Genomic DNA, 13,698 nt, shown 5'->3' on the forward strand with positions numbered 1-13,698 from the left:
TCATTTAATGTTGAGAAAGAGCAGTGTATTACTTCTGATTAATTTCAGAGCTGATTTGATTGTACATTTCGTTGCAGAAATTAAATGTGTGCTTGATACATACCTTGAATTACAGGACAACACTCATGAATTGATGAGTATGATTTAAAGTATTTTTTCTTGAGTGCCAAAAAAAAAGAAGTAACGTCCACTTTTGAATATATTTAGCAAAATCTCTTCATTTCAGCCAGTTCATATCAGTGGAAGTGAATATCTATCTCTTAGCAGGAGGAGAATTCAAAAATATAGCTGTGTTAGTCTGGAAAATCAGTATGCAAAGGGCTCTTGTAGCACCTTTGAGACTAACTGAAAGATGTTGGTAGTATGGCCTTTTGTAGACTTGAGACTTCAGATGTATGTTTTGGAATAGAGAATCAAGAGACAGACTTATATAAATTGTTTGTATGTGAGAATGTCAGTTCAATTTCAAAACCTTGTGTAAGGAGATGAGGTAACAAGTACAGTTTTAAAGATGGTCATTGGGGGACAAAGGCAGCAAAACAGCTGTTCCCCTACAGCCAAGGAGAGGAGATAATCATGAATGAGTATTAGAATGTCACTTTCTCTCATCAGTCTGTTCTGTCATAGATTAGTCCTGGATGCAAGCCTTCTTTGTTTGTTCCTCTTTTTTACTACATGTGGCAGGTACTGTAGTTTGCAGATTGTAACTTGAGAAAATGTAGTTTGATACTGAAAATGTAGTTAAGAGAAAAATGAAAGAACCCCACTAGTGGTCATATACAGCTCCCAACTAGATCACTCAGGTGTATCATCAATGAACTACAACCCATTCTGGACAATAATGCTGCCCTTTCAAGGACTCTTGGTGGCAGACCTTTACTCGCCTACAGACAGCCTCCAAACCTCAAAAAGAGAACACATAATACTGATATGGACACTGGTACAAAACCTTGCCACAAACCAAGGTATCAACTCTGCCCACACACCTGTTCAGGAACTCTGAATAGACTCTATAATGATATCATCCACAGTATTAAAGGGATTTTCACTTGCTCATCCTCCAATGTGATTTATGCCATACTATGTCAGTAATGCCCTTTTGCACTCTCCATTGGGCAAAGAGGCCAGTCCCTGTGCCAGAGAGTAAATGGACATAAATCAGACATTAGGAATGGGAATACAGAAAAACTGGTTGCAAAGCACTTCAGTCTCCCTGGATATTCCATCTCAGACCTCAGAACAGCAGTTGTTAAACAGAAGAACTGCAAAGGAAGATTAGAAAGAGAAACAGCAGAATTTGACCATATCCACAGAATCCAGTCCATCAGCAATGTGTTGAACAGAGATAATAGTTTTCTGGCATGCTACACACATTTCAACACCGTCTTACCCACACCTTCATGAGGGCACCCATGACCCCATTAATCACATCCTTCTCTGTTTCTCACACTACATTCCGATACCCATATAGTTATCTGCTCTCTGACTGTAAGCAACAGCTTTCATGCTGTCTTTGCCCCCAACAACTATCTTTAAAACTACTTCCCAGCTCATCTCCATACTCACAAGGTTTTGAATTTGAATTAACATTCTCATACACGACTTACATAGGTCTGTCTCTAGATTCTCCACTCTAAAACATGCATCTTAGGAAGTAGGCTCAAGTTTATGAAAGCTCACACTTGGCAAGAGGAGAATGTATACCAAAATTTTATTCATTTGTTTCTTTATTTTATATCCTGTCTTACTCCTGACATGGAAATGAAGGCAGCTTCCAAATTAGTGAAAGAGGTAGCATTTCAAGTCCAAGGAATGAAAGTGAGGCAGGGAGACCATTGACTCTCAGGCCTAATGTGGCTCACTAAGGTATTCTGTCCAGCTTTTGGTAGGCTTCAGACAAGCTGAGTCACACACCCTGATGTCATCCACCCCACAGTGGGAAAGGTGAGATGTGTTCCCTCCTTCCAGTTTCCTAACCCTGCTTTAAGGCAATATTGAACGTCAAGGTTCTGTACCATAACTGGAAAGTGGTTTTTCATTGTGTGCCTTCAAGCTATTGACGTATGGTGACCCTAAGGCTATCCTATCATGGGGTTTTCTGATGCTGAGAGTGTGTGACTTGACCAAAGTCACCCAGTGGGTTTCCATGGCCAAGCTGGGATTCACAACTTGGACCCCAGAGTCATAGTTCAGTGCTCAAACAATTATACCACACTGGCTCCTTTGTATTTTGATTGTTTATTTATTTATTTTTATCCCGCCTTTCTCCCAAGTTGGGACCCAAGGCGTCTCAACACACACACTCACAAACATATTAAAACAAAACTTTGAAAACAATTAAAATTTAATCATTGCTGTTGTGTTAAACACGTAATATTTCTTAAAATCTTATAAATCTTTCTATTTAACACTGATAGTTTTAGTATTAGTAAAAACTTCGAATCTTTAGTAAAGACAAAGACAATATAATCCCTGTGGTCAAAAAATATGGCTGCTGAATTCAGTAAGGGTTAATAATATTTTTATTCTAGTTACTGTGGTTCTTTCTCCCCCACCCCAGGGTTTGGAATACTGTGAAGAAAGGTACAGTTTGGACCTCACATGCGGAGTTTTCTCTTTGAGGGGGCAGAGTAGCAATACCAAATTAATCGGTTGCCAAACTGTAGAAAAATTTCGAAGCCATGTTGATAGAGAAGATGGCATTAATGAAGGTCAGTACAACACTCATTTTAAAAGTTTAGTTGTGTAAAAAAGCCCTTTCTCCAGTGAAGACTGATTGTTCAAACATTATGTTTCTCCATAATTTTTTAAAAATTTAATAATCCAAATTCTGTTTCAGAATAGTGACTGTTGCACTTTTTACGTGCCATGTCAAAACAGAATTATTATAAATCATTGATCTGCGCCAATGAGAGGCACCCACAGCGTTTGTTCTCCACCTTCAACTCTTTGCTTAAACCTCCCTCTCCTCCTGTCTCTTCATCATTCTCTCCTAAATGATTTTGCTATTTCATCTCAAAGATTACCACTATTCACTCTGAGATAGTCCCTCCCAATATTTCTTCTACTACTAATCTTCTGTTGCTCTCGCCTAAAAAAATTCTGTTTCCTCCTGTTTCTTTGGATGAACTCTCTACGCTGCTGAACTCTTCCAAACCTGCAACTTGTTCTCTTGATCCAATTCCTACTCATCTTCTAATTTCTTCTCTTTTCTACCCTTACTTATCTATATCTTTAATCTCTATCTCTATGGGTTCTTTCCCTATGTTCTTTAAACATGCTTTAGTTTCCCCTATTGTGAAAAAACTCTTGACCCCTCTTCATTGCCTAGCTATTGTCCGATTTCTCTTCTCCTTTTTCTTTCTAAGGTTTTGGAATGGGTCGTTTATTCTCGCTGCCTTGAGTTTCTTGAAGCCAATTCCATTCTCGATCCCTTTCAGTCTGGTTTCCACCCACGGCATTCTACAGAGACAGCTCTCACTAAGATCTCAGATTATCTTTTGCGAGCTAAGGTTAATGGCCTTTACTCTGTTCTCATTCTTCTTGATTTGTCTGTGGTCTTTGACGCCATTGATCACAGTCTTCTAGTTGATGTACTTTCTGACCTTGGTGGGTTCTCGGACTCTGTTCTTGACTGGTTTAGATCTTATTTGTCATATAGATCTTTTGCAGTGGTCACGGGTGGTCAGACCTTGTCCTCTGTTCCCTTATCTGTTGGAGTTCCTCAGGGCTCCTTTTGTTTTCTTTTTATTATTATTATTTTTATAATATTTCCATAGTCAAATATCTCCCCACATTCTATTACATACTATTACATTTTAACACATTATTTTATACAGTGGTACCTCGGGATACGAAATACCCAGGTTACGAAATTTTCGGGATACGAAAAAATCCCATAGGGAATCATTGTTCCGGGTTACGAATGTTTTTTCGGGTTACGAAAAAACTTTTGGTGCTTTTTTCGGCTTTTTCGCACGGAATCGCGGCTTTTCCCCATTAGCGCCTATGGCAATTCGGCTTACGAAGGCTTTTCGGGTTACGAAAGCGGCCGCGTTACGAATTAATTTCGTAACCCGAGGCACCACTGTATACCCCTCAGTGCTCCCCTTCCCTGGAGCCATTTCCATCCTTATATTCCATCCAAAATTTCAGTTCATCTTCTGGAGGTAATCTTCCAACTTCTTTTCTCAGTACTTTCTTGACAAATTCTTTCCAAATCCCCTCAAAGTCATTTCTTTTCCATAGTCCTTTTTTTACTTTCAGTTTACATGTCAGTTTATCATTAATAGCTAATCTCCATACCTCTTTGTACCAATCCTCCACTTCTACATCTCTTTTCGTTTTCCAACACCTTGCTATTATTAATCTCCCTGCTGTAATCAAATTTGGTGCCAAATCTTTTTCTTCTTTTTTCCATTTCTTTGAGTTATGTAATGATAACAAAACAATACTCGGTATTCTATCTATTTTTTATGTTCATAACATTTTCTGTTTCTAATAGCACTTTTCCCCAAATATTTTGTACATATTTACATTGCCACCACATATGCAGTCCCCTTTTGTTTTTTCTCTACAAATTGTCCCTAGGAAAACCTATCCACTCTTTTGATTTTTCCTATCATCTGTACGCTGATGATACTCAGCTGTATCTTTCCACCCCTCACCTTTCTCCAGGACTTGAACGGCACGTTTCATCTTGTCTTACAGCTGTCTCTCAGTGGATGCACCATGTTTGAAGCTCAGTGTGTCCAAGACAGAGCTTCTTGTCTTTCCATGTAAGCCCTCCCTCCAATACACCTTTTCTGTTTCTGTTAATGACCAGTCCAGGAAGCCCGCAGTCTTTGTTTTATTTTTTATTCTTCTCTGTTGTGTATCCCCCAGATCCAGGCCACAGCCAAGGCCTGTAGATTGTTTCTCTACAATATTGCTAAAATCCGTCCATTTCTTTCAGCCTCTACTGCCAAGACTCTGGTCCACCCTCTGGTCGTCTCACAACTAGATTATTGTAACCTCCTTCTGGCAGGGCTTCCTCTCTCTCTCTCTCTCACCTCCATCCTTTAATTTCTGTCCAGCATTCAGCTGCACACATTATTACATCTGCTCGCCGCTTTGACCATGTTTCTCCTCTATTATCTACCCTTCACTGGCTCCCCTTCCCCTGACGTATTCAGTATGAACTTCTGCTGTTGACTTTTAAAGCCCTCCATGTGCTGGGCCCTCCTTATTTATCTAACCACCTTTCTCCTCACCTTCCCACTCATCCCCTCTGTTCTAGTTGTCAAGGTCTGCTGTCTCAGCCTAGGATTTTCACTGTCCCGTCCCGGATTCCTTTTCACTTGCTGCTCCTCATTCCTAGAATCTCCTTCCCCCATGAGCACAGGTCATCACTTCTTTAACTAGTTTCAAAGCTGCGTTGAAGACCATCCTGTACAGAGAAGCGTTCCCAGGCATTGCATGACTATTATTTGTTACTTGACATTTTTAATTTGTTGCCTGCTTTACTTTATTTTACTCTTTCCTGTATTGTTATGTATTATTTATATGTATTATGCTATTATTTCTTAGATTGTACACCATGGGCAGGTTTACTTTATCTATTTTATTGTTTGTATGTACAGCACTGTGTAAATCTACAGCGCTATATAAATAAAGCGTAGTAGTAGTAGTAGTAATAATAATAAAGTTATGAACAACTACATGTATACTCTAGATTTTAATAGGGGTATAGAATACTCTGTTAAATGCCACTTTATAACAGTATCACTGAACAGAAAATATATCTAGCTTGTTTTTAAAGTAATGAGAAAGCTTCTAGTGCATTAGTGTGGAAAGCAGAGATTGCTGTGTATGTTTATGGATGTGTTTTATTATGTGTACACATTCAACAGACTATTACTATAACTGGCTAACATTATTATGCTATCTTTTGTGAAAGAAGCAGAGTACTCCGAGTGAGGAGGATGTATCAGTCTCATCCTAAACATGCTTTTCAACTGAATAGACTTTAAGAAAATTTCTAAGATAGGAGTGTATTAATTTAGGTTATTTAAGTCTTGAAATGTGTACACTTCTTTATAAAATAATTAGGATGAAAGCTGAACTTGCATGTAAGTTCTTCTATTCATGTGTTGGCAATATAGGTGTTATAGAAATCGTTTGTCACAAGTAAAAAAACACACCCATAAGCACACATAGTCTCTGCTTTTCACATTAATTCCTACAACTGTTAAGAATATTTAAAATGTGATATAGTTCCTAGTACATCATTTGTTTAATCTTTAGTTAGACCTATTCCAAAGAGCATGAACTAACCTCAGAACTGATGCTTACTAAGGAACAGCCATCTAACAATAGCCCGAAACAGGCAGGCTTAAAAATCTATGAAGTCCTTATTGTGCCATTAGGGCAGCGTGCATGGTTTTTCCCCTACTCCATTGTAATATCTTTACAACAGGTTGAGTCTTTTGTAGTCATGCATGTATAGTTTGACTTACTGGCTGCTTGAATCTACTGCTGGAAGAGCTAGAAGACTTTGTTCTGATGTGTATTCAAAAAAATTTATTTAAGAAAAGGGTTCATTTATTTGGGTAAATTTGAAGAACATGAAATATCTGAATAGTCATGCTACACATAACCGGGTATTTTTATTAGGCTGATACTACTTGAATTTTAAAAGATGATTAGATATAAGCTATGAAATTGAACTATAGTTATGTAATTGGTAGCTGCAAACACTTACAGAAGTTCAATGTTTTTTCTCAGTCATATCACCTGACACAAGTGTGTCTGTCTTCAGCTGGCAAGTGAACACTTATGGTCAAGGCAAACCAAATACCTATTTAGGTATATTTGACATAAATCGTTGGTATCATGCTCAAATGCCAGACTCATTAAGGTAAGAAGTGTGAGTTTTTCTTCATAGATTTGCCAGAAGAGAATGCATAGTATATTGTCATCTTGATTTTCTTATGTGTTTACTTTCTCAAGACCAGGAGAATTTCTGCATAATTGCCCCTATTTTGCATTATGGTCCCTGGATGCTGTAGTGAGTATGACCTCTCCACACCAGATCCTGGATGTCTTAGTACATGAACGAAGCTTTAGTCGTGGTGTGCCTCCTTCATATCCTCCACCTGAACAGTTTTTTAACCCAAGCACCTACAACTTTGGTATGTATAACATGAGTTGCTTCTATAGGAAATTGTTGAATATGAGAAGTGGAGATAAATTTTCCAGTTCCTTTACTATTGTGAATCTTTTAATAATTTCTATCCATTATGGACTGATCCATTTCAGAAGCTCCCTTGTGTCCCAGTTTGTGAGAGAAGGCAGGGTATAATTATTACTGATCGTAATAATAACAGGAGAAACTAGCATTCTTAAGACTCAAGGCAACCTTAGTGGTTGTTTTATTGCACTTTGTTAAATGAGGGAGGTAAGCATAGCTTTTCCTGGCTGTCACAGAGCTCCTTGTCCCTTTGTTGGGTAGTGTGTGTACATCCTGTGTTGCCAAGGGATGTCATCAGCAGAAGGGGAAGGTACTTACTATGTCCAGTACTGGAGTTAGGAGATTTGATGGAGAGGCTGGCTGAAACATTTGGATCAATATTTTCCCACAAGGGTAGGAGACCAATAAGATTGTTGAGTGGTCCGCCTTGCATTGTTCATGGTCCTAAAATTTGAGGACTTTGAGCATTAAATAGTTGAAAAGTCTGAACTTATAAGGATGCAGTTAGCAACCCTTCTCCATCTGCTTCCCCATGGCCTCCCAAAATATCAACACAGTGACACAGCAGCTGAGTTTCATAAAGGTCCCTGCAGGCCACCCATCTAGATAGTAATTACATACCATATTTCTGCTGTAGCAAATTATATATTGTAGCCCCATGATTCCCCATCTAGAAGTGGTGTTCTTCATACTGCAAGCATGTGGCCTGTCTGAGCCCTCCAGTCCTAACTAAAGGTCTCTTCTATTTCATTACTCTTCCTCATGGTGGTGCATTTTTGGTCTTGGGGAGAGAAAATGATATTGACAGTACATGTAGAATTGAAGTAAGATTCTTACTTAAGACAGGTTATGCCTCTTTTAGTTCTGCTTACAGTAAGTTGAGATAGGTGCTTGCATAGTTGAGAGCCAGGTATATCCCCTTTCACCCCTTTAGGGTCAAAATGTATCCACATGTAGCAGACAGTGTCATTTCTAAGAAGCTGATTGTATCCCTCTGGGTCTGGTATACATGCATAGGTGGTTATTTTTTATAGGTGGGATAGTAAATCTGACCCTCAGATGCTGCTGAACTCTGACCATTGGTCGTACTGGTGGGGGTTGATAAAAATGGAGTTCAACAAGATTTGAAAGCCATACATTTCCTTACTGTTAGTCTAGATATTTTTTTGTCAGAAAAAAGAAACACATATTTAACCTTTCAGCTAATTAAGTGTTATGATTTCATGTTGCTGACAAAGTAGATTTTAATGAAATATTCTCTTTTACAGATGCTACTTGTCTGCTGAATTCTGGAGTTGTTCATGTGACTTGCACAGGGTTTCAAAAAGATGTGAGTTCCATAAAGATGTTTTGTGCTGCTCTTAATATGATGTGCTGCATATTGTTTTCTTATCTACTTTGCAAATCATAAATGTTCCCTCTGTCCTGTCTTGGCATCTGTTTCCAAGATATCTGGGAACAGTACCCAAAGATACCGTGCCAGTTAAGATTGCCAAGTCTCAGGACAACAACTGAAGTACTATGTGAACAAAGTGTCAGTTGTAGTAGCTGGATGCATTTTATTAACTGATAAAAATGATTCCCTTCCTTTTCCCTATCTGGGTTACCGTATTACCTGGTTGGTCAGGTTTTACATGGATTTTGAGGCCTTTTATGTGGATCTTCCTTGTGCCACTTTCCATAAACAGTTGGTTTAGAAATAGCTCATCCCCAACTCTCTGCCTTATAAGGACCCACTCCTGTGATATTTTGATTTTCTCAACTGGTGGCTGGGATCACTTCAAAGTGAAGCTCTATAGTTATAACCAATTCATTTCCTCACAATGCTTGGGAGCCAAGAGATGGTAGTGTTTCACTGTGCAGTTATTCCCTAAGTCATTCCTCGTGGAGCTTGGTTTTCAGAGCTTTGATTATTTGGTTGCCTTCCTTTGAACCAGCTTTTCAGTAATCTTCTTAGTCTGTGGTGATCTATATCCAGATCTGGATACAGTATCCCAGGTGAAGTTTGACCAAAGCAGACTAGAGTGACTTTACTATTTCCCTTGATCTGGATAGCTTCTGTACATTTTGCACTTTGCAGTACGCCCAATCAACCAAGAAAAGAAGGCTTAAAATTGAAGTATGTAAGCAAATTCCATCCAAACAGGCTAGTTAGCCAGTAATTTATAAAAGGCTGCATAAATAATTACTTACAAAAATGTTAGATATAAATCCATTTATATAATTTCATCCTCTATTTTTTATTGATTAAAAATAGCAGCATGTGAGAAACTTCCTTTCTTAGTTTCTCAGAAATACCTGCTTTACTGCCTGCTGATGCTTTAAATTATTGGATTATTTTATTTTTTATCCCACCTTTCTCCCAAGTTCGGACCCAAGGCAACCCTTCAAAATCAGTTTTTTGGTATTAAATGGGAGTATGCTAAATATGACCATTCAATCTTATAAGGATATGGAAGTGAGTTTGATGAGGAAGTGGGGAAGAACAAAACAATTGAGAATTTCAGATGCCTATCATGCTTATATGACTGGCCTTGAAAAGTTGTTCTTGAAGGTCAAAGGACCATCCAGTGTGAAATTTGATGGAAGAATTGGCCCTCTTTTCCATGCGTGCGCAGAATCTCTTGCTACTCACATATTAGGCTTTTTGGAATCCAGTGTCTTTAGCACCAGTTTGTACAGAATATACCTGCTGGTGTCATTGAACCCCTGAAGCAATAGGACTAGTGAACACAAGTTCAGCACCATTAGGCAGCACACTGAAAACTTGATCTTACATGAGTGCAGTTCATGTGGCCTGGTTTCTGTAATATAGCACTGCCTTTATTTTGACCAAGGGTATGTAGTCTTTTCCATTATTTTTTCCATTACCTTTTTTCTTTGTAGCTTTTTGCTGGTAGTTTAATTGCTGTCTAAATTAGTAATAATGTTGTTTACTTACAGACATTGCATTTCTTAAAAAAATCTGCTTCCTTGTTAAATGAAACTATTCCTGATGGTTATAATAGATGTCTGGTAGCAGGTTTGCTTTCTCCAAGATTTATTGATGTACAGCCTTCAAGTCTGACTCAGGTGAGTCCGTAATGTTTATGTGAGTGAAAATGTAGCCTTTCCTTTGTGATTCTTGATTGTTTCTACCCAAGCTTACTTGAATTCAGTGAAAGTGCCTGATTTTTAACAAAGGGTGTATCCTCATTGCAGAATTATAACAGATTCACACCATTTTAACTGGCATGATTGCAGCCTGTGAAATCATGGAATTGGTAATTTTGTAAAGTATTTAGCCGACTCTGCAGGGAGCTATGTTACTTCACCAAACTACCAATCACAGGATTCTGTACAATGGAGCCATAACAGTTAAAGCAGTGTCAAACGCCTATAATTCTGCAGTGTGTCTTAGAGAATGGGGTAGCAATTTGCCAGTTTCCCAAATGAGGTTGAAATCAGAATTTCCAAGTGGTGTGGAAGAAAAAAAATGCAAACTTCCCTCAGCTTTGCCAAGGCATTTTTTTTCCTCCTTCTTGGTCCAAAGCTGCATAGCTTTCATTGAAAAATGCACAGCTTTTCCAAGAGACATGTTCTGGGTATTTTTTTCCCTGCAACTTTCCCTCTGTTCTCCCTACCCCAGCCCCATAGTTCTCATTTGAGAGCTGTATACTTTAGCCATGATTTCTCTGAAAGATTACGGGGTGGGGCGGGGGGGGAGTTGCAGGGGAAAGTTGCTAGTTTTGATCTAATTTCTGTTTTCCCCACAACTTCCCACCAACCCAAGTCCCAATCTTGATGAGAAGCTGTGAAAAGACTTGGCAGCTACTGTCAGAGTAGGGGTAGGGGCACTAGTGGAGGAAACTGAAATGTCTTTTCATAGCCTCTAGTCAAGAGTTTTGTGAAAGATTGAGGGGGGCGGAATTTTGGATGTTTGGCAGCTGATGATCTAGTCAGCTAACAATCTAGTCTTCACCTCCTTCCCCACAAGCACAAATCCTGGTGAGAAGCTGTGAAAAGATATTTCAGATGCTATCAAACTGGCTGAGGGGACTGTGGAAAGAAACTGAAATGTCTTTGATTGTGTACTTCTGCATGGCAGGGTGTTGGACTGGATGGCCCATGTGGTTTCTTCCAATTCTGTGATTCTGTTATTCATTTCGCAACCTTTCTTTTTACAAGCTTTCTGTGAAAGATTGGGATAGGATGGGGGAGCTGGGGATGTTTGGCAGCTGACAAGTATAGTTTCTGTTCTTCCCACACATTCCCTCCCTCCAAGCCTCTATCTTTCATAGAAATCCAGACTAGGGGCTGTGAAAAGACATTTCAGTTTCCACCTTCAGCCTCCCCACAAAAGTTGGTTTTCATAGTCTTTCATCATGAGTAGGGCTTGGAGTGAGGGAGGTTAGGGGAAAAACAGAAACTACATTGCCATCTGCCAAACATCCATAACTTTCTCCCTTCACAACTTTCCTCGGCAACTCCCATCCCTCCATTCTTTCACAGAAATCCTGACTCAGAGGCTGCATCTTTCAAACCAGAGCTCCCAGCTTTCTCGTACCTTCCTTCCTTCCAAGGACGTAGCCAGGATTTTGGGAAGGGGGGGGGTCAAGACTAAGTGCCACCATTTTGAGAGGCTAAGAGCCCCCCCCCAAGACACAAAAAGAGGGTCAAGCGTTTACCCTCGACACCTTGATGGCACCACTTTAACTTCCGTTATGGCTTCGTGCAATGGAATCTTGGGAACTGTAGTTGAGTCATCTGTCAGGTGCCACAACAAACTACAAATCCCAGCATTTCACAACATGGAGCCAAGGGCAGTTAAAGTGGCATCAAACTGGATTATTTTTTCAGTGCAGATGCAAACTGAGTCCTTCCTCTGAAGGTGTTTACATCAGATAAATTCAGCTCGATAAAGCAAAGTGCAGCTGCTCGAGCAATGAGCGGCAGCCACTCTGTTCATGCTCAGAGACACTCTGCTCATGCTTTGAGACACTGTATTCCAACATCTGAGCTGAGTTATGAACCCAGGCTGCATCCACACATTTCATTCCCACTTCCAAGAGGGATTTTTAATTTTGAGACACACACACACACACACACCTTTTAATTCCAAGACCTATCTATCTATCTACCATAATTTTTAATTCCAAGCCATTATACGTTCTTTTCTTTTTATATTAAACAAACCCCTTTAAGAGAATCCTATTTTGGGAGAAAGGCAGGGTATAAAATCAATCAATAAAAAATTATAGTGCAATAGTCCATCAGTGCATGGCTTACATTATAAGACTTTATACCTTTATACATTTAAAAACTATTAAAATCACAGTAGGCTCAGAGTGCTACAGAATCATGGAATCATAGAGTTAGAAGAGACCCCTAGAAGAGCCATCCAGTCCAACCCCATTCTGCCATGCAGGAACTCCCAGTCAAAGCATCCTCAACAAATTATGTAATGGAGGTGTCCATCTACATTGTAGAAAGATATACTATAGATTAATGCTATGGAAAATCACCACCTTGAGTCTGTATATTGGGAGAAAGGCGGGATATAAGAAAATAACAACAACAACAATATCTGGGTATTGTAGTTTTGTGAGACATTTAGCCTTCTTTGTCAGAGAGCTCTGGTGGCACAACATACTACAAATCGCAGGATTTTCCATACCATTAAAGCAGTGTCGAACTGGATTATTTCTGCAGTGTGCAGCCTTATTAAACTGCAGTTCCCATCAGTCTGTGGTGCTGCTGGATGATGGGGCCTGCAGTCTAGCATTGCCTGGAGCAGGGCCATAGGACTCCACAGCCACGATTCATCATCTTAGATTGATTCCATATATTAATTAATTAATCATAAAAACATAGAGTTAGAAGAGACTCCACGAAGGGCCATCCAGTCCAACTCCATTCTGCCATGCAGGAACTCTCCATCAAAGCATCCCCATTGACATGCTGAAAAAGGGCCTGCTAACTGTATTTTATTCTATTTGTCTTTTAAAAAAGAGAAAAAAAAACAAGGCTGGAAGGAAGCCTCTTGCCTTTTTGCATCACAGACCCACCTCTTTTTTGTTGTTGCAAAAATCCAGAAATGACTGTTTTTGAAAACATGAGTCCATTCTCAGGAGAAATGTCCAGAGTCTGAGTCTCCTTTCTCTGGACTTCCAAAACCCCAAACTGACCCTGAGAGCATCTGGTCTGACCCCCAACTCAAGGAAACTTGGAAATCCTGAAGGTTTAGATCAATTACTGAATTACTGAATTATACAAGGCATAGTGGTCTCAGGGTTTTGCTGAAACTCAGTATGCAGAAGCACATTATTTTAAAAATATTGTGCATTAAATTACCTTCAGTCTATGTCTATGAGATGCATATGAAACATACATGGATCCCATCTCCCAGTATATTCCATTAGACATACTGTATATAAATATACCAAAATCTGAAAAACTCCAAAATCTTCAGCATTTTGGGTAAGGGA

At 39.3% G+C, this 13,698-nt stretch overlaps 1 protein-coding gene across 2 annotated transcripts in view; it reads left to right on the forward strand.

The window, feature by feature from the left end:
- The window catches only part of AHCTF1 (AT-hook containing transcription factor 1), an 80,496-nt gene that overhangs the window by 33,496 nt on the left and 33,302 nt on the right, over nucleotides 1–13,698 (forward strand). For both annotated transcript variants that reach the window (XM_042452340.1, XM_042452330.1), the window contains exons 8-12: nucleotides 2,561–2,711; nucleotides 6,766–6,898; nucleotides 6,991–7,172; nucleotides 8,500–8,561; nucleotides 10,175–10,303. In XM_042452340.1, coding sequence (XP_042308274.1) covers nucleotides 2,561–2,711; nucleotides 6,766–6,898; nucleotides 6,991–7,172; nucleotides 8,500–8,561; nucleotides 10,175–10,303 — 657 coding nt within the window. The remainder of the gene's footprint in view (nucleotides 1–2,560; nucleotides 2,712–6,765; nucleotides 6,899–6,990; nucleotides 7,173–8,499; nucleotides 8,562–10,174; nucleotides 10,304–13,698) is intronic.

This window comes from Sceloporus undulatus, chromosome 1 (genome assembly GCF_019175285.1).
Source record: "Sceloporus undulatus isolate JIND9_A2432 ecotype Alabama chromosome 1, SceUnd_v1.1, whole genome shotgun sequence".
NCBI classification, from domain to species: domain Eukaryota; kingdom Metazoa; phylum Chordata; class Lepidosauria; order Squamata; family Phrynosomatidae; genus Sceloporus; species Sceloporus undulatus.